Below are 24868 nucleotides of genomic sequence, written 5' to 3'. Positions count from 1 at the left end.
GCCCCTTCTCCCCCCATCAAAACGCTCAGAGACGTTGTGGTGATGCGCCTGAGGATTATGCAACGTGGTCCAGCCGGAGCGGCCAGCATGACCAGCTGTCCAGGGGCTGCCTCCTGCCTTTTCTTTTGTAAAGACAAGACCCTTGGGAGTTTTAATTCTGTTTTGTACTTGCCCTGTGGGGCCTCCACTGCTTTTCTATGGGAGACACTCTTAATTTAACAGATGAGAATATTTTGAAACTCTGGCTCTGGCTCTGTACTCATTTTTTATTTAGTTCTTTGGTAAGAACAGGTTACAACTGAAATCTGTCTTGTAGCAGAATGCTTGCACTGCCTATTATGCTCTGAACTCTGTCTGTGTTTCAGTGCGGCCTCTTCCCCAGGAAACACAGCAGAGGCCACACAGAGCACAACAGCATTTAATGGTCAGAAACAGTTGTACAGTGTTACAGTCAGCCACAGTAGCTGTGTTGGGAGGACAGGGCCAGTCCTCCCAACACCAGGCAGAGCAGTATTGGACATGAGCTGGCATGTCGCTGGGCCCATGTCCTCATCCCCCGAGCCTCGAGGGAGACCATACCTACTGTCTCCCAGCTACCACTCTGTATTCATCAGGGGAGGGGGTGTAAACCCCACATGCAAGGAGAACCCTTGTCCCCAGTGTCGAAGGGGATAGGACTGTGGGAGTTACGATGAAAGGGAGACCCTATGGAAGCTGTTAACAGTTGAGAGGGGCGGCCTAGCCCTGTCCTCCACCTCCCAAAGGTGCTCACTTTCCCAGCTTCTTCATCCGTTCTTCGATGCTGGCAAAGTTTCCCTCAACTGTAGCTAGGTTTTCACGCATGGTTGTCTGCACCTACAGAGGGGTAAAGAGAGTTAATGCTGCCACATCCAGATCACCTGGGTGAAGAGTATCCAGAAGAAAAATTCTCTCATAAAAGATAAAAAAGAAATGGGAACACAGCTACGAGCCCCCGGGGAGGTGTTTATAGTAATAGTTTTCATACTATCCTTGGAGTACCATTGACCTAGCTCAGAGTCTGCAGGACTCCTAAGATTCCCATTCTGACTTCAGAACAGTTCACTTACCTGTTTTATGTAATGAAAACCAAGGATTTTATTGAAATCAAGGATTTACTAGTTCAGAATTTTAGAAAACCTGTTCTAGAGCTGGGTGTGGTGGTGCATACCTGTAATCCCAGTATTTGAGAGGTTGAGACAGCAGGATCACAGTTTTTTTTTTTTTGGTGGGGGGGTTGGTGGTACTTGGGGTAGAACCCAAAGGCTTTCTACCTCCGGGCTATACTCCCAGACCTATTTTATATTTTTATTTGGAAACGGGGTCTCACTAAGTTGCTGAGAGCCTCACTAAGTAGCTGAAGCTGGCTTCGAACCTGTGCGATCCTCCTGTCTCAGCGTGGGGATTATAAGCGTGCACCACCACATCCAGCTAGGATCAGTTTGTGACCAGCCTCAGCAACTTAATTTTATTTTTTCTTTTGTGATACTGAGGATTGAACTCGGGGGCATCCCACCTCTGAGCTATACCTCCAGCCCAATTTTACTTATTATTTTGAAACAGGGTATCACTAAATTGCAGAGGGCCTCAAGGCTAGTCGCAAAACTGCAATCCTTCTGTCTCAGCCTCTTAAGTACTGAGATACAAGCAGGTGCCATCACACTTGGCTGCATCAGCAACTTACAGTGAGGCCCAGGCCTTCTAAAGCTCAGTGAGATTTTGTTTCAAACAAAAAGCAGAGCATGGTCGCCGGGCGTGGTACGGTGCACGCTTGTAATCCCCGCGCTTGGGAGGCGGAGATAGGAGGACCACACAGGTGCGAAGCCAGCCTCGCTGGCTTAAGAGACCCTGTTTCCAAATAAAAATATAAAATAGGTCTGGGAATGTAGCCTGGAGGTAGAAGGGTTCCATCCCTAGTACCACACACACACACACAAAAGCCGGGCACGGTGGCACACGCTTGTAATCCTAGCATTCAGGAGGCTGAAACCGGAGGATCGCGGTTCGTGGACAGCCTCAGCTACGTAGTGAGGCCCTCTGCAACTTAGTGAGACCTTGTTTTAAAAAAAATAAAGAATAAATAGGGCAGGGTATGTGGCTCAGAGGTCAAATGCCCCTGGTTTCCATCCCCAGACCTCAGACCTGCAAAAACAAAAACAAAAAAAAGCAGGGCATGGTGGTTCATGCTTGTGATCCCAGCATTCAGAAGACAGAGACCAGAGTTTGTGGACAGCCTCAGCTACTTAGCAAGGCCCTTCACAACTCAGACCCTGTTTCAAAAAAAAAAAAAAAAAAAAAAAAAAAAAGACTAGTGCCAGGTGTGGTGGCACATGCTTATAATCCCAGCACTTGGGAGTCGGAGACAGGAGGTTCTCACAGGTTCGAAACCAGCCTCAGCTACTTAGGCTCTAAACAACTTAGTGAGACTGTTTCCAAATAAAGCATAAAATGAGTCTGGGAGTGTAGCCCATACGAAGAAAAGCCCCTGGGTTCCACCCCAAGTACCACACACACAAATAAAAAGTAGGGCTGGGGGTGTAGCTCAGAGGTACACTGCCCCTGGGTTCCAACCCTAATAAAACAAACACACACACACACACACACACACACACACACACACACACACGTAAATAAAATAGGGCTTGGAGTGTAGCTCAGAGATAGAATCCCCTAGGTTCAATCCCCAGTACAGCCCCCCCCCCAAAAAAAAAACCTGCTCTAGAGAAAAAAAAATTATAGTTTTTTATTTATCTTAATTGTCTTGTGATGTTGATCTCTCAGTTTTAAAGTTTGGCCCAGCACTGAGAATACTGTCTCTTAACAGAAATTGAGGTCTTGCTATGTGCCAGGCACTGCTAAAGGAATGAAGAAGGTAAGGCTCATAGTCCAAGCTGAAAAAGGAAGAGGCGGCCAGTGTGGTGCTGCACACCTGCAATCTTAGCACTTGAGAGGCTAAGACAGGAGGATCACAGGTTTTCAAACAGACTCAGCAAGTAATAAGACCCTCAGCAACCTAGTGAGACCCTGTTTCAAAATAAGTGTTGCAGGTGCAGTTCAGAGCTAGAATGCCCCTGGGCTCAACTCCTAGCACCATACACACACAAAAAGAAATGGCAGAAGCAAGCTGGACCCTGGATCCTGATTTCAAAGCCCATATTCTTTCCAATTCTTTCCTTCTATAGAGGAAATAGGAAAGTTTTATAAGAAAACATCTACTAACTTTTCACAAGTAACCTGTATCACCTAATCTACAACACTCTGAGAGAGGTACAATTTTCCAAATGGAAAGCTGGAGGTTCATAGGTTAAGCTGTCAATGGTCCCACAAGATAGTTCAAACTCAAACCAATCCCTCCACAACGGGACTACAAAATGGCTAAAACAAAACCCTATGAGATAAAGCTGGAGAACCTAGTCTGCATATGCTGAAAAGTGACAGCCGGTCAACAAGGGGGCACACACCTGGGTCAGGAGGGTGGCATTGTCCTTAAGGGAACTGGCAATCATTTGCTGAGTAGTATCCAAATGTGTCAACAGCTGACCGAACTGCATGGCTACGAAAGAAGAAAGGTATGGTTGAAACTCGACTCCAAGAGGGAGGGAAGCAAGAGTGGCCCATTTTTCAACTCTTAGCATGCACGGCACCTGGCCTCCCACCTTGCTCATGCAGCTGCTTGATGGTGACAAGTCTCTGCACCAGCTCAGGAAGGGTGGAGGCGATGGGGCTCCAGCGCTGTATGGTTTCATAGAGCTGGTGCACCTGGGGGGACAGAACGGGGCCCAGAGGGGATGGCTGAGGTAGCCAGCGAATGAGCCACTAGGCTGGGGAAGGACCAACGTGCAGAGGGAGCATTGCCCTGACTTTCTCGGCTGATAAGCACTCAAGGAGATGAGCTGAGGACCCAGTGTTCTCACTTAGTGTTAACACTTCGAGGGCGAACCTGAGGGAGCAGAATGTGTATGAAGATGGGGAACGTGTCTTCCTGACCTTGCTTTGTGTATCTGCATCCTCCACGGAGGCTTTATGCTTGGCAATCTCATTCACCTTTCCCAGGACACTCTGAAAGCAGAGATTTTAAGGTTGATAGGGTACTCAGGGCTTCCAAAGTCCCAAGCTCCCCAGAATTCAATTTGCACTCCACTTAATACCTGTAGCCGAGCCTCTACTTGGTCCAAAACTGTAAGATCCAAGGCGCTCACCTTTGCCTGTAGCAGTTCTACCGTTTCCTGGGGGAGGAGGTTGGATAGCGTCACCAAAGGGAAAGATCAGACTAGGAAGAAGCCTCTCATATTCCACCAGTTAGTTCAAAAACAGATACAGACCCAAAAGTCATTCTAAAAGCAAACTAAAAGCCGGGCGTGGTGGCGCACGCTTGTAATCCCAGCATTCGGGAGGCTGAGACCTGGAGGATCACGGTTCGCGGACAGCCTCAGCTATTTAGTGAGGCCCTCTGCAACTCAGTGAGACCGGGTTTCAAAATAAAGAATAAAAAATAGGGCAGCGGGTGTAGCTCGAGGTCAAACGTCCCTGGGTTCCATCCCCAGACCCGCAAAACAAAAACAAAAACAAAAAACTAATAATAAAATAAAAGCAAACTAAATCCCAATATTCCCTCGAATCCAACCCTCCAGTTCCTTCTGCACTCACCATAAGACATGATCCCTGTAGACCTGCAGAAAGGGGATTCTGGTGGAAAAGGAGGGAAGAAATCAGTTGTCCTTATGTCTCCATGTGATAACCACCTTCTCCACCCTCCTGGTTCTAGCTGCCAACCCACTGTTGATCCTAGCAACTGAAGCCCTTTCCTGTTTTCCCAGGCTTATGCAGAATGCTGTGGACCTTAGGGCTCAGGGAATAGGATCTGAGGCTCAGACCAAGAATAGGAGAGAGCCTGACCTGAGCATCCTGATCACAGCGTACAGTTGCCTCCAGCTCTGTCAGGCGCTTCTCAAGTTCGGCAACCTAGGGGCGGAGAGAGGTGAGATTTGCCCTCCAGCTCTGTTGCTAAAGTGGGAGGATTAAGATCCTGCTCAGACTGTTTGTTACTCCCCATCCCTGCCCCAAGGGATTCCTTTCCTTGGAACACATCCTAGCCACAATCTTAAAATTCTAACTCCAAGTAGATGGGTGAGGGAAACATGGAGAATGAGACATCAAGAAGAATCAGAAGTTTTCACAGCACCCTCTACCCATTTCTGAGCCCTCAGGAGGAGGCAGGAAAATCTCTAGGGCATACCTCCCCATCCCCCAACCAACACTACACATACTTTTGCAGCTTGAGAGAACTTGTCCTGTTCAGGCCGAGAATGCAGTTCGTAAGTGACAAGGCTGCTCTCTGGGTGGGTCCCACTGCTGGTCTTTCCCCCTGAACTCCCTTTGCTATTCTTTGTTGCTTCCAGCTGCAGCAGTAGGCGCCTGGGTCAGGAAACCAAATAATAATATCATGACTTGAAGGATGAGGGCCAGTGTGTCAAGGAATGGTGATGCACACTTGTAATCCCAGTACTCAGAAGGCTGAAGACAGGAGGACTGAAGTGTACGGCCAGCCTCAGCAACCTGGTGAGGCATTCTTCAGCTTAGTGAGATCCGACTTTTTCTTTTTAACTTTTTGTTTGACAGTGCTGAGGATTGAACCCAGGGGCATTACTACCTCTGAGCTTCACCCCAACCCTATTTTTTATTTTTATTTTTATTTTTTGCAGTACTGGGGATTGAACCCAGGGATAGTCTACCTCTGAGCTACACCACCACCCTATTTTTTTTTTTTATTCTTTAGTTTGAAACAGAGTCTCACTAAGTTGTGGAGGGCCTAAGTAGTTGAGGCTGTTTGTGAACTGTGATCCTTCTGTCTCAGCCTCCCAAATGCTGGTATTACCCAGCCCTATTTTATTCTTTATTTTGAAACAGGGTCTCACTAAGTTGTGGAGGGCCTAAGTAGCAGAGGCTGGTTGTGAACCTGTGATCTTCTTGTCACAGTCTCCCAAGTACTGGGATTATACATGTGCACCACCATGCCTGGCTTAGTGAGACCCTATTTATTATTTTTTCTTTTGCAGTGCTGGGTATGGAACTCAGGGGTATTCTACCTCCAAGCTACACCCCCAGCCATGGTTTTTATTCTTTTTGTGTGTTTGTGTGTGTGTGTGTGTGTGTGTGTGTGTGTGTGTGTGTGGTACTGGGGGTAGAACCCAAGGACTTTTCTACTCTGGGCTATACTCCCAGACCTATTTTCTATTTTATTTGGAAACAGGGTCTCAATAAGTTGCTGAGAGCCTCACTAAGTAGCTGAGGCTGGCTTCAAACCTGTGCGATCCTCCTGTCTCAGGCTCCCAAGCGCTGGGATTACAGGTGTGAGCCACCATGCCTGGCCTGACCCTATTTCAAAATAAAACATAAGCCGGGCGTGGTGGCGCGCGCTTGTAATCCCCGCGCTTGGGAGGCTGAGACAGGAGGATCACACGGGTTCAAAGCCAGCCTCAGCTACTTAGTGAGGCTTTCAGCAATTGAGACCCTGTTTCCAAATAAAATATAAAAAAGGTCTGGGAGGATAGCCTGGAGGTAGAAAGCCTCTGGGTTCCACCCCCAGTACCACCAAAAATAAAATAAAATAAAATAAAAAATAAATAAAACATAACAGCAGCCAGGCTTGGTGGTGTACGCTTGTAATCCCAGCATTTGGGAGGCTGAGACAGGAGGATGACGGTTTGTGGTCAACCTCAACTATTTAGGCCTTTTGCAACTCAGTGAGCCCCTGTTTCAAAATACAGAAGAAAAAATAGGGCTGGGGGTGTAGCCTGGAGGTAGAATGCCCCGGGTTCCATTCCCATTACTGCAAAAATAATAAATAAATAAATAAATAAATAAATAAATAAATAAATAAATAAAATAAAGTAGGGCTGAGGGTATAGCTCAGAAGTAGACTGCTCCTGAGTTCAATCCCCAGTACCACAAAAAAACAAACATAAAAAACCCAGCTAGGTTACTTCTCCCCTTAGCATCCCTGTCAGCAGCTGGGTATTCCAACAAAGGAGGATACCCACTTAGCCAGAGCTCCATCAGGGTCAGTGAGGTTGATTGTGGCATCTGGTCCCAGCAGCTTCTCCAAGTGGGAAGCAACCAGCTGCTGCTTCAGGGTTGCCAGCTGTTTAGCCAGCACCACAGGTGTTAGCTTCTCTTCAGTGGCTGACTCCTTCACTGTCGTCTGGTATGAAAAGAGATACACAGTGAGGGGTGGCAGAAATGAATCAAGGGAAAAAAAAAAAGATCCGTAGCCTAAAGGAGAGCTGTGGCTGAAAATCACCTGGATGGTTTGTAGCACAGTAAACTTCCAAACTAAAAATACTGAATGTAGATGCGGGTGTTTCCAAACTCTGGAAATCTTGGCATCCTTATCCAAGAGTTTAGGGGATCTCTCTTCCTGCTGGGAGGGTCTCTTCTGCTATTTAAGCCGCACCAGAGGTGGGAGAAGACAGTGTATAGTTACCTTGATTTTCTCTACTTCAGTTGTCAGCTCTTGGACCTCATGCAGCAGTCGCTGGTACTTCTGCTGAGGCGTCTCCTTCACTCCCAAACCCTCTCCAAGCTAGGAGAAAACATGGAGGTTGATGTTACACCTCCTGGTACAGGGAGCTTCAAGAATTTACCCAAACCCTGGGCCTAAGTAAAAAATCCAACCACCGAATCCTCAATGCCCTTGTATAGAAAAATGATAGCGACCTGGAGATTCTCCAAAACAAATCAAGGGTAGGGGGGAGGAACAAGAACCATATCCTGCTGGGTTTCTGAGGAACCCAGAGGAACTCAGGATCCTGATCGTATCCCCCGACTTCCCTGTTACAGGCCTTCTAGCCAGGATCATCATACCAGTCCCATCCACACACACAACACAAACCATCTCATAGTCTCCAGATTCATATCCTGTTCTCTTGGTTTTCCCAATGCGATCTGAGAAATCTGCCAAGAAAAAAAAGACAGTGCTGAGGGTCTGATCTCGGCCCGGGCATCATGTCCTCAGGTGACTGTGAGATCTTCATGAGGGACCTCTTCCCAAGAGCAAAGTCACTGGGACCTAGGGCAGAAAGCCACTTCTCATGCCTGTTCTCTGTGCTTGCCCCTCCCCAACCTCCAGCCCAGGCTCACCAAGTCCCCTTGTCCCCACTCTCTTGTCCTTGAACTTGTCATAGGCAGCGTTGGGGTTGACAATGATGTGTTCCACACTTGTGCTTGTCAGCTCCTCCTGCAGGAAGAGGTAGTTCAGGCCCAGGAAGACTCACTGCCACCCTACAACTTCCTCTAACCCACAAAATTCCCAAACCACTAGGAGTCTGGGTCCTACTTTCCAAGGTGGAAAGAAGGGCGGCTCTGTTCCAAGCTGCTGACCCAGGCTAAACCTAGGAAACAGAAGCTTCCTGGTAAAATTGGAGCCTCAGTTGTATAAATATTAACGCCCAGATTCAGCTGGGAACAGAGGCAGCACAGCCTCCCCACCCACTCTGTACATAAGTCTCCCCGCCCCCACCCCTCCCAGTTATCTGGCACACACCATGCACTCAAGGCAAGAAACCAACCGACCTCCATTAACCTCCCTTCCCAAGAGTAAATCTCCTTGCCCGCCAAGCAAGTCCATTTGAAAGCTAATCTCCCATCTTTTCTGGAGGAAAGAGGAAGGAAGGCAGATAGGCCCATAACTCTGAGTGTGAATATTAGGACTTTAAACCTGTTGAAGGTAAGATACTAGTTCTTACCTATGAAAGGAAAGTTGGCAGAGGGCCTAAGAAGCCTGCTTCTAGTCTGCTCTGAGGCCAGCCAATTCAGGGTATCCAAAGGAGACACAAAGGCTGACTGGATTTTCTTTCTTTCTTTCCCTTCCTTCCTTCCTTCCTTCCTTCCTTCCTTCCTTCCTTTCTTTCTTTCTCCCTCTGTCTTTCTTTTTTTGTGGGTCTGGGGATGGAACCCAGGGGCATTTGACCTCCGAGCTACACCCTCTGCCCTATTTTTTATTCTTTATTTTGAAACCGGGTCTCACTGAGTTGCAGAGGGCCTCACTTCGTAGCTGAGGCTGTCTGCGAACCGCGATCCTCCGGTCTCAGCCTCCTGAATTCTGGGATTACAAGCGTGCGCCACCACGCCCGGCATGGATTATTTTCTAAGGGACATTTTAAAAGCAAAACCAAACCATAGCTGCTTTTCACAAGCACGTTGGGCAAGGGTCATGTGTACGTCCTGACAAGAGATGGTAGAGCACCTCTTCAGAAAAGCCATGGCACCTGCTCTCTCCCTGATCTTTCTTCTGTGCCCCCAAAGCTGGAGCTCTGCCATAAGCAGGAGTCACAGCCAAGACCATGCTAGAAACTGAACAGCGGCTCTCTCCTCAGTAGACATTGACTTGCCGTTCAGATTCCAATAAGTATAATAAGACTGAGTCCTCTCAACTGGGCCCCCGCCAGTGTCAGAAGCCTAACAGCTCCCGCTGGAGTCCTGAAGAAAGGGGAAAGGAGGCTCGGGAGTCTTCTGTTGGGGTGTCATCGCTACCTTCCTCAGGAGGAAGGTAAATGAGTCTTCTTTCCTTCACCTAGGAAAATGGTTCTCAACCCTGGCTACATCACACTAGAATTACTCAGAAAATTGTGTGTGTGTGTGTGTGTGTGTGTGTGCGCGCGTGTGTGCGCGCGCGCGCGCGTACACTTGGGGGGTTATGGGGACTAAACCCAGAGGCATTCTATCTCAGAGCTACACTCCCAGCACCCCCATTTTTTGAGACAGGGTTTAAGTTGCTGAGAGCCTCGTTAAGTTGCTGCAGCTAGCCTCAAACCTGTAATCTTCCTGTCTCAGCCTCTCAAGTACTGGAATTACAGGCATAAACCACTGCACCCAGAAAAAATTTTCCTTTTCTTTTTTTTAATGGTGTAAAGGCTCACCTCCTAGATGTTCTAGAGTATGGCCAACTGCTCAGGTGATTTTTTTTTTTGGGGGGGGGTACTGGGTATTGAACCCAGAGACATTCTACTGCCAAGCTACACCCCCAGCCCTTATTTTTATTTTGAAATAGGGTCTAACTAAATTGCTGAGGCTGGCCTCCAACTTTGGTTCTCCTGTGTTGGCCTTCTAAATTCTGGGATTATATGCATGTACCACTACTCCTGGCTCGCCCAGGAGATTCTAAACTGCAGCCAGAATAGAACCTATGCTGTGTGGCTATGTGGAAGGGGGCGAGAGGGAAATGGCAGGGCTTTGTAGAGCAGCAGAGGGGAAGAGGACCCATCCTTCATCTCAGTCGGTCCTTCACCTCCACTCTGCTATTAACAAAGGAATCGTGTGGCTGGTGGCTTTATTTATTTATTTTTAGAGGGTGGTGGTTTTAAAGATAAGTAAAAGAAGGGAGTGGAGATACATGTCTATAATTCTAGTACTTAGGAGGCTAAGACAGGAGGATTACAGGTTTCATACCAAACTCAGTAACTTAGTGAGATTCTGCTTCAAAGTAAAAAATAAAATAGGTGGCGCACGCTTTTAATCCCAGCATTTGGGAGGCTGAGACCAGAGAACTGCCGTTCACAAACAGCCTCAGCTACTATTTAGTGAGGCCCTTTGCAACTCAGAGAGACCCTGTTTCAAAATAAAGAATAAAAAATAGGTCTGGGGGTGTAGCTCAGAGGTAAAATGTCCCTGGAGTTCCAACCCCAGCACCGCAAAAATAAATAAATAAATAAATAAATAAATAAATAAATAGGTCTGGGGTGTAGTTTAGAGGTAGAATGCCCCTGGGATCAATCTCCAGTACCACACACACACCAAAAAAAAAAAAAAAAAAAAAAAAAGGTAAGGAGGGAGAGGGGTAAGGAGACTATCAACTTCGAGCTCTACCTCTTCTTCAAGGAATTGCTAGGCATAGGGGCAGGAGCTATATAGCAAGGGAAAACAAACTATTCAATATCCCATATGAAAGGGCCTGGGAGAAGAGACCTTTTGAGTCTTAAATGATTCTCTCTTCAATTTTCTCAGAACTGACAGAGCAAAGCTTTCGCCAAATAGCTGTGTGGTCTGTGGCCTTTATACACCGTGTCTCAGGACTCAGGCTTGAGAGACAACCGCTTTTTGTGAAACTGACACTCAAGAATATGTTGCTACTTCTCACCGGCACAGTGGCACACACCTGTAATCCTAGCTACTGAGGAGGCCAAGGCAGGGAGATCTCAAGTTCAAGGCCAGTCTAGTCAACTTAGTGACACCCTGTCTCAAATTAAAAAAAAAAAAAAAATTCTTTTTTGTACTGGGGATTGAACCCAGGAACATTCTACCTCTGAATTATACTTTGAGCCCGTCTTATATTTTGTCCTGAAACAGGGTCTCACTTGTTGAGAGTCTCACTAAGTTGCTGTGACTGGTCTCGAACTCATGATCCTCCTGTCTCAGCTTCAGGCCTGCATGACCACAGCCGGGGGGGGGGGGGGGGGGCTTAAAAGGGCTGGAGAAGTTGGGCGTGGTAACGTACTCTTATAATCCCCGCGTTTGGGAGGCTGAGACAGGAGGATCACACAGGTTCGAAGCCAGCCTCAGCTACTTAGTAAGGCTCTCAACAACTTAGTGAGACCCTGTTTCCAAATAAAAATATAAAATAGGTCTGGGAGTATAGCCTGGAGGAAGAAATCCTCTGGCTTCTACCCCTAGTACCACCACCCCCAAAAAAAAATAAAAATAAAAGGGCTGGAGATGTAGCTCAGTGATAGGGTGTTTGCCAAATATGAACAAGGCCCCTAGGGTCAGCCCACAGTTCCAGGAAACAAACAAACAAAAAACCCCTCAAAACCAAATATGCTACTTCTCCCGTGAAAGTCCTAATCAAGGACAATGTGGTAGAAATCCCTTTTTTGAAAAACCCTCTTAAAATAAGAAGTAGGAGCCAGGCATGGTAGCGTTTGCTTGTAATCCCAGCATTTGGGAGGCTGAGAAAGGAGGACTGCAGTTCAAGGACAGTGTTAGCTATTAGTGAGGTCCTTTGCAACTCAGTGAGACCCTGTTTCAAAATAAAGAATAAAAATAGGGCTGAGGGTATAGCCCAGAGGTAAAATGCCCCTGGGTTCTACCCAAGTACCACTAAAAAAAAAAAAAAAAAAAAAAAGAAAAGAAAAGAAAGAAAGAAAAGACAAAGTAGGGGCTGAGGGTATAGCTCAGTGGGAAAGCACCTGCCTAGTATGCTCAAGGCCCTGGGTCCTATTCCAGCACTGGGGGGGTGGGGGGGGTGGGAGGAATTGAAGGCATAACTTACATAACCTACAAATCAAGAAAAATCATCACCACCATGTGTTAGGCCTTTATGATGGACAGGTGCTATGCAGATGAAAACTTACTGTGTGTGTGTGTGTGTGTGTGTGTGTGTGTGTGTGTGTGTGTGGTACTGGGGATGGAACCCAGGGGCATTCCACCTCTGAGCTACACCCCCAGCCCTATTTTTTTTTTTTTTTTTTTTGTGGTACTGGGGTTCCTGGTTCTACCTCCGGGCTACACTCCTAGACCTATTTTTTATATTTTTATTTGGAAACAGGGTCTCTTAAGCCAGCGAGGCTGGCTTCGAACCTGCACGATCCTCCTGTCTTCTCCTCCCAAGCGTCGGGATTACAAGCGTGTGCTACCACACCCAGCCCCAGCCCTATTTTTATTCTTTATTTTGAAACAGGGTCTAAGTTGCGGAGGGCCTCACTAAATAGCTGAGGATGGCAATCCTGCAACCCTCCTGTCTCAGTCTCCCAGGTACTGGGATTACAAGCATCAACTCCACACCTGGCTCAGACCTTACTTTTTAAGCAGGAAAGGGGATGGTAAAAAAGGGCCAACTCTCAGAATGTGAAGTGTAGAGGTTCTAGCTGGTCACAAGAATGGACAGCACTTTCAGGCTCTGTTCTGGTGTAGGAGCATGGTCTGGGCTAGGAGCTTCTGGACTATCCAGCATTGAGCCTCTCCAAGACTCCGACCCCGGGGGACTCAGGTAGCAGCACACATTGGTCCTCCAGGGGTACCTACTCCACCAATGTCTCAAAGATCTGAGGCTGGGCTGGGGGCAGTGTCATTACAGTGATTTGTGAGTTTGTCAGCTGGGCTTGGGACTGACCAGAGGGATGAAGTATTTAGTACAGATAAAAGGAGAAAGAAACAACTGCCCATCACAGCACACCCCGTTAAAAAGCAGATGAAAGGTCAGGCTTCTTACCAGCTCCTTGTGGTTTCCCCAGAGGTGAGAAAATCAAGAGTTAAAAGGAAAGGGAGTAGGGGAATGGGGGTGTGGGAGGGGGAAAAAAAAAAGACAAAATTGTTATTAGCAAATTGTCACATGCACTATATGACAGTCTTCAAACACACTGCACCACAGGGCCCCAGGGGAGCCTAGCAAAATTTGGGGCCAGGAAATTTTAGCTGGGGTCATCATCTACCCCAAAAGAAAGAAGACCATGAGACCCTTTCCTCTCTGGTGGTGAGGATGTCATGAAGCTGTGCCATTAATCGCAGCAATTTAGGATCATTTGAGAACTAGGAGTTAGATGTTACAAGCTGGTGGCATGGAATAGGAAAGTGCAGGAAGAAAAGGCAGAGGAGGAGGGGAAGCTGTAGAAATGGCAGAATATGGAGCAGAGCATATGGAGATTCTGAGGACCTGTACTGACTGAGAGTCCCTACTTTTCAAGGAGGGAGTTTCCCTTACTAATTCTTGGTCCAAGTCTTCCTGTCTGCTGGTTTCTCTAGTGAAAAACTGGACAGTCAGGTGGCTGAATCAAGTCACCATGAAGGTGCTCCTGCAGGTGGGCTGACACAACATCAGGTTAGGCAGAACAAGAGGCCAGGTACCAAGGTGAGTTTCAGGAAACATGAACTACCTAACTGTACCCTTCTTATTTTACTTCCTGCTGCTAGAGAAAAGCAGGACAAATCCTGGTCCCTCAAGTGGCCTGGTATGTTTGTATCCATCCTGAGTGGTTAGTACCTCCCCCTGCAGCTTTGAGTGCAGCAGTTTTTGCCACGATGCACTAACATGAAGAACTCAGAGGACACCAAGAGTCACAGCCACCAGCCTTTGTGTAGAAAATGCTTCTTCAAACCGGGCGTGGTGGCGCACGCTTGTAATCCCCGTTGCTTGGGAGGTGGAGACAGGAGGATCGTGAAGCCAGCCGCGCTAGCTTAAGAGACCCTGTTTCCAAAAATAAAAAAGTATAAAATAGGTCTGGGAGTGTAGCCCAGAGGTAGAAGGGCTTCCAGGAACCCCAGGACCACCACCAAAAAAAAAAAAAAGAAAGAAAGAAAGAAAGAAAGAAAGAAAAAAAAATGTTTCTTCAGTCTTTTGTTCACAAGACTCAGAAGGGCCAGAAGAGGGGAAGGATGAGAGTATCTCAAAAACGCCTTAGAGCTGGGCATGGTGGTGCACACTTGTAATCCCAGGACGTGGGAGGCTGAGACAGGAGGATTGCTGGTTCATGGCCAATCTCAGCAACTTGGTGAGGCCCTCTACAACATAGAGAGACCCTATTTCAAAATAAAAAATAAAATAGGGCTAGAGGTGTAGCTCTGAGAAAGAATGCCCCTGGGTTCAATCCCAGTACCACAATAAACAAACAAATAAATAAATAAAGCCACAGATAAAGTCTTTTCTAGATGAGATTGGTTTAGAAGGGGAAATCCAGCCATATGCCCTGCCTTTCCAGGAGCTCTGCTCATAGGCAGAGGGAAGGAGGGAGGACCAAGGATAGCTATGTGTAGTGAAAATTCACAGTGGGAGAAAGTCGAATGCTGCCCACCACAAGATTGCAGCCAGACACACCTGACCTCAATTTCTCTGCTGCCTGGCCAATGCCAGGATCCATCCTAGCCAAGGCTCTCCTTTTAGCCCAGGGTAGAGGTGGCTCCAGACCCTGTGGTCTAGGCCGGGATGTCTCTGCACATAGTACGCATAAGCACTCACAGGTGCACACCATGCAAATGGACAGAAGTACACACACTGTATACCTTTCTCTGACTTGCCTCACCAAGCTAAACCCAGCATGGAAGAAACTCCAGGTGTGGGAACAATGGGCCACAAATGCACATACAAACCATAAACAATGGGCAGAACGAAGGACAAAAACAGCAAAAAAAGGGGAGGGAGGGGAGGGGTATATACCACCTCCAGGTCTGTTCTATAAGTGGGTGGGGGATGATGAGTATGGGGCATAATTCCTATAACTTGGAATACTAACAGTCACCATGGAGACCTAGTACACCATAGCTGCCTTGACTGGGAAATTCTAAGCGCCCTTATCCCAGGTACCAGTTTACCTGGTAAAGACTCCTCGTCTCCCTCACTAATGTACCCTTCCCAGGGCTGTTTGGCTAAGTGGCTGTGCCTCAGAGGGCAAGTCATGGGGTTCTAAGTCAGACAGGGAAGGCAGCCTCTGCTGCTCTCTGCGTCTCTTCAGCCTCTACACCAACACTGCAGCCAGGGGACTTCAGAACCGTGATGACGAGGAGGATGGAGGCGAGCCATAGAATAAAGCTGTCCAGGATGGACCAGCACGGTGCTGACCACTCATCCACTTCTAAAGGAAGGGTGCAGAAACAGAAAGACCCACAAAACACAAATAACAAATAATGCCTCCTTCCCATCCCATTGAATTTTCCCTTAGCATAGGAGAATATTAAAATGAGTACTTCCCCCCCAAGGATAACCCATATATAGCTAAAAAGTGAGGAATCTGGATGTCCGTCTTGTTCACCACCCTTGTCTAGAATGGTTCAAAGTCATTCCATAAAAATTTCTTAATCTCAGTAGGATGTAATGTCACATGCCAGTACTTGGGAGGTCGAGACAGGAAGATCTCAGGTTCAAGGCCAGCCTCAGCAACTTAGCAAGACCCTTAGCAACTTAGTGAGACCAGTTTAAAAAAAGGGGGGGGGGAAGAGGCTAGTTGTACCCCTGGGTTCAAGCCCCAGTATTTAAAAAAAAATCTTAATCCTATCCAGTCTCAAGAAAAAAGGCAACCCCCTCCCAACTCCAGCCCCTAAAAGCCTCATGTTTTTGGTATTCACAGCCTCCATGTTTCTATCCCATCCTCCACTGGACAGTTTTATTCTGCAGACCTCACAAAGGAAAGAGTTGATGATTTGTGGATAATAGTTGTATTTGTAAACCCTGATTAATGATCTTTAAATATAAGGCCAGCAGGTCCCTTGGTGACCCAGCTAGGGACTCATTGGAATTTGAAACGATTCGTTACAATTGCACAGTGGCAGAGCATGGCATGCGAGATGGTGGGTGAAAAAAAAAACATGCAGAGAAGAAGCATTGAATGGTCTTACTTGTGCAAACTAGTGTCCAGGCAGGGTGGTGAGGAGGGAGGATGGGGGAAGCATTAGGAAAAACTCAGGTAAGTTCAAGTGCGCCAACAGTCAATGAACACAATCAAGCAAACTCTACAACATTCTAAAGGGTAAGGAAGAAAACCTACTGCTTCTCATCTCAGACCGGAGGGCCCAGAAGCCTCCACCAGGCCCCAACAACTGCCAACCCCCGTCCCACAGAGCATCAGAGGTAGTTACATCATGAAGGGATAAATTACCCCCATTTCTAGTAGGGTTATCTTCCTTCCTTCCTTCCTTTTTCTTTTCTTTCTTTTTCTTCTTCTTCTTTTTTTTTTTTTTTTTTTTTTTTTTTGGTGTGGTACTAATAATTGAACCCAGAGATTCTACCTCTGAGCTAGTGTGTGTGTGTGTGTGTGTGTGTGTGTGTGTGTGTGTGTGTGTATGTTACTAAGAATTGAACCCAGAGATTCTACCTCTGAGCTAGGTCCCCAGCCCTGTTTTATAGTCTTTATTTTGAAACAGGGTCTCACTAAGTTGTGGAAGGCCTAAGTAGCTGAGGCTGGCTGCAAACCTGCAATCCTCCTGTCTCAGCCTCTCAGGTACTGAGATTATAAGCAGGCGCCACCATGGCTTACTCTTTTTACTCCAATAGTTCAAAAGCCATGAGCAGGTCTCCCTGGCCCAAAGCAGGCTAAGGGATTGGGGATGGATTCCATTTTGAGTTATTTTTCCTAAGAAGATATTTCTTGTGTGTCTGTGGTACTAGGGATGGAACCCAGGGGCATTCTACCTCCAAGATATACCTCCAGCCCTTTTTAAATTTATTCTTTTATGTTGAAACAAGGTCTCAGTAAGTTACAGAGGGCCTGACTAAGTAGCTGAGGCTGTCCACAAACCTGTGATCCTTCCAAGTACTGGAATTACAAGTATATGCCAAAACGCCTGGTTTGAGCCCCTCCATAATTTAATGAGACTCTGCTTCCAAATAAAAAAGTAAAAAGGGCTGGGGGTAGGCCGGGTGTGGTGGCGCATGCTGGTAATCCTTGCGCTTGGGAAGTTGAGACAGGAGGATCGCACAGGTTCAGCCTCAGCTGCTTAGTGAGGCTCTCAGCAACTTGGTGACACCCTGTTTCCAAATAAAACATAAAAATAGGTCTGGGAGTATAGCCCAGAGATAGAAAGGCCCTGGGTTCTACCCCCAGTACCACCGAAAAAAAAAAAAAGGGCTGGGGGTATAGCTCAGACACAGAATACCCCTGGGTTTAATCCCCAGCACCACAAAAAGAAAATATATATATATTTTAAAGGGATTTAAAGGAAAAAAATAAAAGAGAAATCATCTGTAGAAAAACTGAAATCTTCCACTACTTTCTTGTCCCATTTCCCTCACTATGAAAACCATAAAACTTTTATATTTATACTAGTGACTAGTAAACCCTTGTAATCCCAGTATTTGGGAGGCTGAGACAGGAAGATCCCAGGTCCTCCGCAACTTAGTGAAACCCTGTTTCAAAATAAAGAATAAAAATATAGGGCTGGGGATGTAGCCAGCCCTTGAGTTCAATCTTCAGTTCCACTAAAACAACAACAAAAAGGGCTCGGGGTATAGCCTGGAGGTTGAATATCTCTGGCTTCAATTCCCAGTACCCCCCAAAAAAGAACTTATACTAGCAACTAAGATCTTTAATGGACATTAAAGGATATTATTTGCTTCAGCAGTAATTTTCTTTATAGTGGAGAAGTCAGAGAAAAGAGATACTGAGAGTCAACACTACTGTGTGTGTGTGTGTGTGTGTGTGTGTGTGTGTGTGTGTGTGTTACTGGGAATGGAACCCAGGGGCTTTCTACCTCTGGGCTACACTCCCAGACCTATTTTATATTTTGGAAATGGTCTCACTAAGTTGCTGAGAGCCTCACTAAGTAGCTGAGGCTGGCTTCCAACATGTACAATTCTCCTGTCTCAGCCTTCCAAATACTGGGATTACAAGCGTGCGACACCATGCCTGGCTAACACTACTTTTTTTTTTTTTTTCCAACACTATTTGACATTCCTTCAAATAAAAAAATCTATAAGCCAGGCATGGCACACACCTGTAATCCCAGTACTTGAGAAGCTGAGACAGGAGGATCACAGGTCAAGGCCAGCCTCTGCAACTTAGTGAGACCCTATTTCAAAATAAAAAAATTGGGCCAGGTGGGGTGATATATGCTTGTAATCCCAGTACTTGGGAGGATGAGACAGGAGGATCACACAGGTTCACAGCCAGCCACAGCTACTTAGTGAGGCTCTCTGCAACTTAGTGAGACCCTGTTTCATAACAAAATATAAAAAATAGGGCTGAGGGTATAGCTCAGAGATAGAATGCCCCTGGGTTAAATTACCACTTAAAAAAAAATCAGGCTGGAGGCAGAGCTCAGGCTTGTAGAATACCCTGGGTTCAACCTCCAGTATCCCTCAAACAAAAAAACAAAAAATTTGGTGACCCTCCAAAAGGTTCCACAAGAAGCTGGCCATATTGGCTGCCTCCAGGGAAGGGAACTGAGTGGTGGCAGACAAGGGTGGGAGAGAGATTTTTCACTACCCGGCCCTCAATTTTTTGTTTTCTGTGCAAATATTACCTATTTTTAAAACTAATAAAATAAAAATTGATAATAATCTGGAGAGCAAAGCAGAGAATGCTGTTGCCAGATATTAAGGTGACTAAAAACGCCACGTTTCAGTCCAAAGAATGGTGATGTGCGCGGCCACCTTTGCTAGGTAGGTCTTGGGTAGGTAGGGGAGAAGGGGAGAGGCCGCTAGAGAAAACACAGGCCTCATGGACACCGTGTTTCTGGGTTGGCAAACACATAACTCACTGCTTCTCAAGTTGCACATTTATTTCAGCATTAAGAGCAGCAGTGGAGCCGTTACTCAGCTGACTTCCAGAAAGCTGCCCTCTGAAGGCCCACAGGGACATGCAGGGGCCAGAGATATGAGCTGACCTCAGGAGACATCTTTACCCTGCTGGGCTCCTGAAGCAGTTGAAGGGCCCCGGATCCGCCCGCTCTAATGACAAAATCACTTAGCCGAGCCTTAGGTGATGGAGACAACTCAGCTCCTCCTGCACTCCGACACTGGCGTCCCGGGCATCCTGCTGCAGGAAATGAACTCTCCTGGTGCCCTCTCCTCAACAGTCAATGTACTAGTTGCTACTAACACAGGCTGCTCAGGCCTGGTGGGGAGGAAACAGCAGATCAGAGCTACATACTCAGGTTCTTCCACACCTAGAATGGGCATCATCTTCTTTTCAGTAAGAGCCATCCCAATAGCTTCAAAAGGGAAGTTACAATGTGTTTTGTTTGACTGGGAAGGAGATGGCTGTGATAATTATCTGTACCTTCAGTCAAGGACAAAGGGCCAGAGTTCTATTGATTTCACCACAAAGGCTTGATATTTTACAGGCAGAGGCCTAGGCACAAGTTGGGCAGCCTCTGAACTCTGGGAGTACAAGGAATTCCTCAGCATATGTATGGCAACCATGGGAGGACACAGAGACAGCTTCCTCCAAGATACCCCTTGGAGTGACAGGTACACACTCAGGTCCTTGAGCAATGACATTATCTGCTTTATCTCCAGATATTCAAGCTTGGAGGACAGGGTGACATGCCAGCAAATACAAAAGCCACAAGGCACACACTGAGAGAAGGGACAGGGAGAGTGTTCCCTACAATGTAGGAAGCACTTCCACATGGGGGGAGCAAATAAATGAGTATGCCAAGCCACACATTTTGGGTCAGCAACTAGCATTCCCCAGAAGTAACCGGCCCCACAGATATGGCCACAGGACTTACAGATACATGGGCCTGTGTACTAAGCCTCTTCCCTGAGATCTCACAGCATCTATGTAACCCCAGCCCATCTCTCTTCAGAATAACGAACCTAAAACATATCCTGTAAGAAATGCTCTTAGGTCTTTGTTCTTGCCACTTACATATAGTTTTTACTATACTAATTTCCACTCAATTTCCTTTTTTTCTTCCTTATGTTTTCTATATGTAGTCTTTTTTTTTTTTTTCCCCCCCAGCTTTGGGGATGGAACCCAGGGGCATTTGAACTCCAAGCTGGCATTTGACCTCCAAGCTACTCCCCCTGCCCAAGTTTTTATTCTTTATTTTGACAGGGTCTCACTAAGTAGTGGAGGGCCTCATTAAGTAGCTGAGGCTGTCCGCGAACCGCGATCCTCCGGTCTCAGCCTCCCAAATGCTGGGATTACAAGCATGTGCCACCACGCCCAGCTGTATGTAGACTTCTTGATTCTTCTGTTTCCCTTATATACCCTAATCCCCTCATTAGTCTGGAGCTCCTTGAGGGCAGGGACATTTCTTTTTTTGTACTGCACAAAAATCAACACAAAATGAATATATTCAATAAATAATACTGATTCCCTCATGGTTAAAATGTGGTGGTGCGTGCTTGTCATCCCAGCACTTGGGAGGCTGGTCCGGAGGCTCATGCTCAGCTACTTAGTGAGGCCCTCCACAACTTAGTGAGACTCTGTTTCAAATTAAAGAATAAAAAATAGGGCAGGGGGTGTAGCTCGGAGGGTGAATGCCCCTGGGTTCCAACCCCAGACCTGCAAAATAAATAAACAAAATAATAAAATGTATCCATAATTAATTTCTTCCTTCTGACAGGTCTTCGATCTAAAAGTGCTAAGACAAACTCTCCTCTACTGACATGAAAGATTTTTTTCTCAAGTTTGTTTTGCAGCCAGGCTTGGTGACACCTGCCTGTAATCTTAGTACCTGGGAGGCTAAGGCAGGAGGTTCAAGGGCAGCTTCGGCAATGTAGTGAGACTTTCAGCAACCTGGTGAGATCATTTCAAGACAAAAAATAAAAAAGCGCTAATCCCCAGTACCACACACATACAAAAAAATTTATTTGGCTCAGACCAGGCCCCTTATCTTTTTAGAATCTCCAGATCAAGCTGGGTATGGTGGCACATGCTTGTAATCCCAGTACTTGGGCGGCTGAGACAAGAGGATAGCAGGTACAAGAATAGCTTCATCGAGTAGTAAGAATCTCATCAATCTAGTGAGACTCTGTTTCAAAATAAAAAATAAATAAAATAGGGCTGGGGGTACAGCTCAAAGGTAAAATACCCCTGAGTTCAACCTCCAGTTCCAAATACACACACAAAAGAATCTCCAAATCATTTTTTCACTCCTTGCCTGATGGGACACCGGATATTCATTTAAGAGTATTTCCCTGTACTCTAAGGCCTAATTTTCAGTAGGATACTAATAAAAATATATTAAGTGAAATACTTCATAAAAGCCTACTTCTTAACTTCAAGCAGATTATAAGTACTCCATGATTCAGTGAAATGGGTTTGAACCCAGGAATCTAAATCACTAGTCTCAAATACAGCTGTCTTGACATACTTTTACTTAAAAGGACCATAAGTTTTACTTAAAAGGACCAACAATCAGGGCTTTGCGAACAGATCTTGTTAGCTGCAATTCTACTGACTTGAATCTCCTTCCTGGCATCATTCATCGGCAGCTGCAAGCCCAGCAGGGCTTTGGTGAGTCCTGCAACCTACATACCACCCAGGCTGGGGTTGGCATACCCGCTTATTGCTGTGGCTTGCTGGAAAAGGGACAGGACCTACAATCTTGAGGCAGCACAAAGTCTTACCGCATCAAACTCTGCTTGGTCATCCTCAGGTAGGTCGCTGGTTTCATAAACGTCTGGTTCGTTCCTGGCCTGCAGGTAGAAGCAGTGACCACCCGACCTCACTACCTAGCGTCCATCAACACCCTTTCCAACTGAACAAGCTGAAGAAGGCAGGTTGTGAGGCCAGCATTCTGCCCTTTCTCCTCCCCCCACCCTGCCCTGAGAAGTTTGTCAGCTCCCATGCCTCAGTGGAGTGGGGATGACCGTGGATACAAATGGGACCTGATGGCAGTTTTTGGACTCTCAAAAATTAAGTGACCAGATAAAATCACTCAGCTAGTAATGTGAATGTGATAACCAAAATGTTAACCTGCACTTGGACGGGGGCAGGTCCTTGGTAATCACTTTGCTCCGAGTAGGTGAGGGCTATCCTGGAATTAGGCCCTGTACACCACTCATCTGGATTAAGGGTTGAAAGTGACTCAGGATCTTAGTTCCTACGGTTCTGCGCCTATCCCAGCCCCTATCCCAGAGTGTAGGCAGGGCAGCACAGAAGGAAGGTACACGCCAGCTTGTACATGGGGATGAGGGGGCAGAAACAGCTTTCCCAAGGGACAGAGTTTCCATCAGGCACAAAAAGGGTGCTGTCACGGTACCCTCTTCCTTGACATAGTGAAGGCCATCACCAAGTGGCCTGGTGAGTATGTCTGGGGTTTGGGTGGGGAGGGAGGCATCTCCTGGGGAGGCACGGGGCGGTGTTGACACGGATGGCAGAAACACTTGGGCACAAGTGGTAAGCACCCGGAGGTGATTTCTGGGCCCAAAAAACCACGACTGCCGGAAAAGGGCCTGGAGCGCCGTCCGATGGCCCAGCCCACTCAGGTCCGAGAAGTCGGGAAGGTGCTGCAGGCGATCGGAGAGCGCTTGGGCGGAGGAGGGGCTGTAGGCGGGAGGGTCTGGGCTTGGTTTCTGTTGGGGGTCCTTGGGAGGTCGGGGGCGCAGTCCTGGGGGCCAGGGCCGGCCCTGTACTCACAATGCCGGGAAGGTCGGCGTATTTAGGGTCCGCCATGGCGGCGGCGAGGCGGGGCTGGGGGGCCGGGGCCTCGGTGAAGCTGGGGCCGGTGATCGGGCAGGGGAGAGGCTAGGTCCGGGATCCCAGCTAAGGCGGCGGCCAAGGGAGCGGCAGAGGAGCAGGAAGTCTCGCGACAGGAGGAGCACAGCAGAAGGGTAGAGCAAAAGTCGCGAGAACAGCCGGCTACCGCGCCCTGGAGACGCTGGGATTGGCGAGAACGAGGCCAGGGGATGAGGTAATGGCGAGGGTCGCCGCCAGGGATTGTGGGATGTGTAGTCCTGGTCCACTAGGTCTGGCGCGGAGGACGACAATGACGCACCGCAGGAAGCTCTTCTACGCTTCGTACTATCATTTTTTATATGAAGTCTGAAAAAAAAACTTCTGTAATACCTGTTTTGAACTCCAAGAAATTGACGTAGGTAAAATCACGCATTTAATCATTCTGTGACCTAGTTAGGGCTGTCAGATAAAATACAGGACACCTGCAACTCAGTGAGACTCTTACAAAATAAAGAATAAAAAATAGGGCTGGGGGTGTCAGTCGGAGGTAGAATGCCCCTGGGCTCCATCCCTAGTACCGCAAAACAAAACAAAACAAAACCAAGACGCCTAGTGAAAGTTGAATTTCAGATAAACAACTAGTATTTTTGGTCTTCTTTTGTTTTAGTTTAGGTATACCCTATACCATATTTGAGACATTACTATGTAAAAATTGTTTATTTCTCCACTACTGCAAAAAAATTTTTTTGAAATTTATATTTAGCAGGGCATGGTGGCACACACTAGTAACACCAGTACTTGGCAGTCTGAGACAGGAATTGCAGGTTCAAGGACAGACTTAGCAAATAGTGAGACTTCCATCAACCTAGTGAGACCCTGTTTCAAAACAAAATAGGGCTGGATGTGTAGATCCAAGGTAGAATGAACTGGGCTCAATCCCCAGTGCCACAAAAATAAATAAATGAAATTATATATATATATATATATATATATATATTTATATATATATATATTTATATATTTATATATATATAATATATATATTTCATATATATATATATATGAAATATATATGTTAGTGAGGATTGAACCTGGGGGCATTCTACCCCTGCCCTATTATTTATTTATTTATTTATTTATTTATTTATTTATTTATTTTGCGGGTCTGGGGATGGAACCCAGGGACATTCAACCTCTGACCTATACCCCTTGCTTTCTTTTTTCTTTTTCTCTTTTTTTGAAGATTTAAAGAAGTTTATTAGAAAGATAGAAATACAGAAAATAGAAATATAGCCCCATGCCAAAATGGCATGAGGGGGTGACTCGAAATGAATACACCCCCTTGCTTTCTTTTTTATTCTTTATTTTGAAACGGGGTCTCACTAAGTTGCGGAGGGCCTCACTAAGTAGCTGAGTCTGTCCTGAACCACGATCTTCCTGTCTCAGCCTCCCAAATGCTGGGATTACAAGCGTGTGCCACCACTCCCGGCTTATTTATTTATTTATTTATTTATTTATTTATTTATTTTTGGTTCTGGGGATTGAACCCAGGAGCATTCTATCTCCGAGCTACACTCCAGCCCTGCGATCCTTCTCTCTTAGCCACCCAAGTAATGAAGTTACAAGCATTATGTGTGTGTATATGTGTGGTACTAGGGATTGAACCCAGAAGCATTCTATCTCTGAACTATACCCCCAGCCCTGATTTATTTTTTATTTGAAAACAGGGTCTCACTAAGTTGCAGAGGGCCTAAGTTGCTGAGGCTGGCTGTGAACCTGCAATCCTCCAGTCTCAGCAT

The 24868-nt window shown here is 46.6% G+C and overlaps 1 protein-coding gene across 1 annotated transcript; it reads right to left on the bottom strand.

Moving 5' to 3' along the window:
* Positions 1 to 768: 768 nt before the first annotated feature.
* On the bottom strand, positions 769 to 23066 carry DCTN2 (dynactin subunit 2; the record flags this gene model as incomplete). The annotated part of the gene is made up of 14 exons (XM_080705533.1): positions 769 to 855; positions 3480 to 3571; positions 3675 to 3777; positions 4006 to 4077; positions 4167 to 4244; positions 4666 to 4704; positions 4915 to 4980; positions 5286 to 5433; positions 7059 to 7219; positions 7502 to 7600; positions 7910 to 7971; positions 8158 to 8254; positions 22019 to 22087; positions 23031 to 23066. The coding sequence occupies 14 exons, from the start codon at positions 23064 to 23066 to the stop codon at positions 769 to 771; spliced, it is 1209 nt and encodes a 402-aa protein (XP_080561659.1).
* Between the last annotated feature and the right edge of the window lie 1802 nt (positions 23067 to 24868).

The sequence above is a fragment of the Muscardinus avellanarius genome, assembly GCF_963383645.1.
Source record: "Muscardinus avellanarius genome assembly, chromosome: 11".
Lineage (NCBI taxonomy): Eukaryota > Metazoa > Chordata > Mammalia > Rodentia > Gliridae > Muscardinus > Muscardinus avellanarius.
The sequence above is the reverse complement of the archived record's forward strand: the minus strand, read 5'-3'. Positions and strand labels throughout refer to the sequence as shown.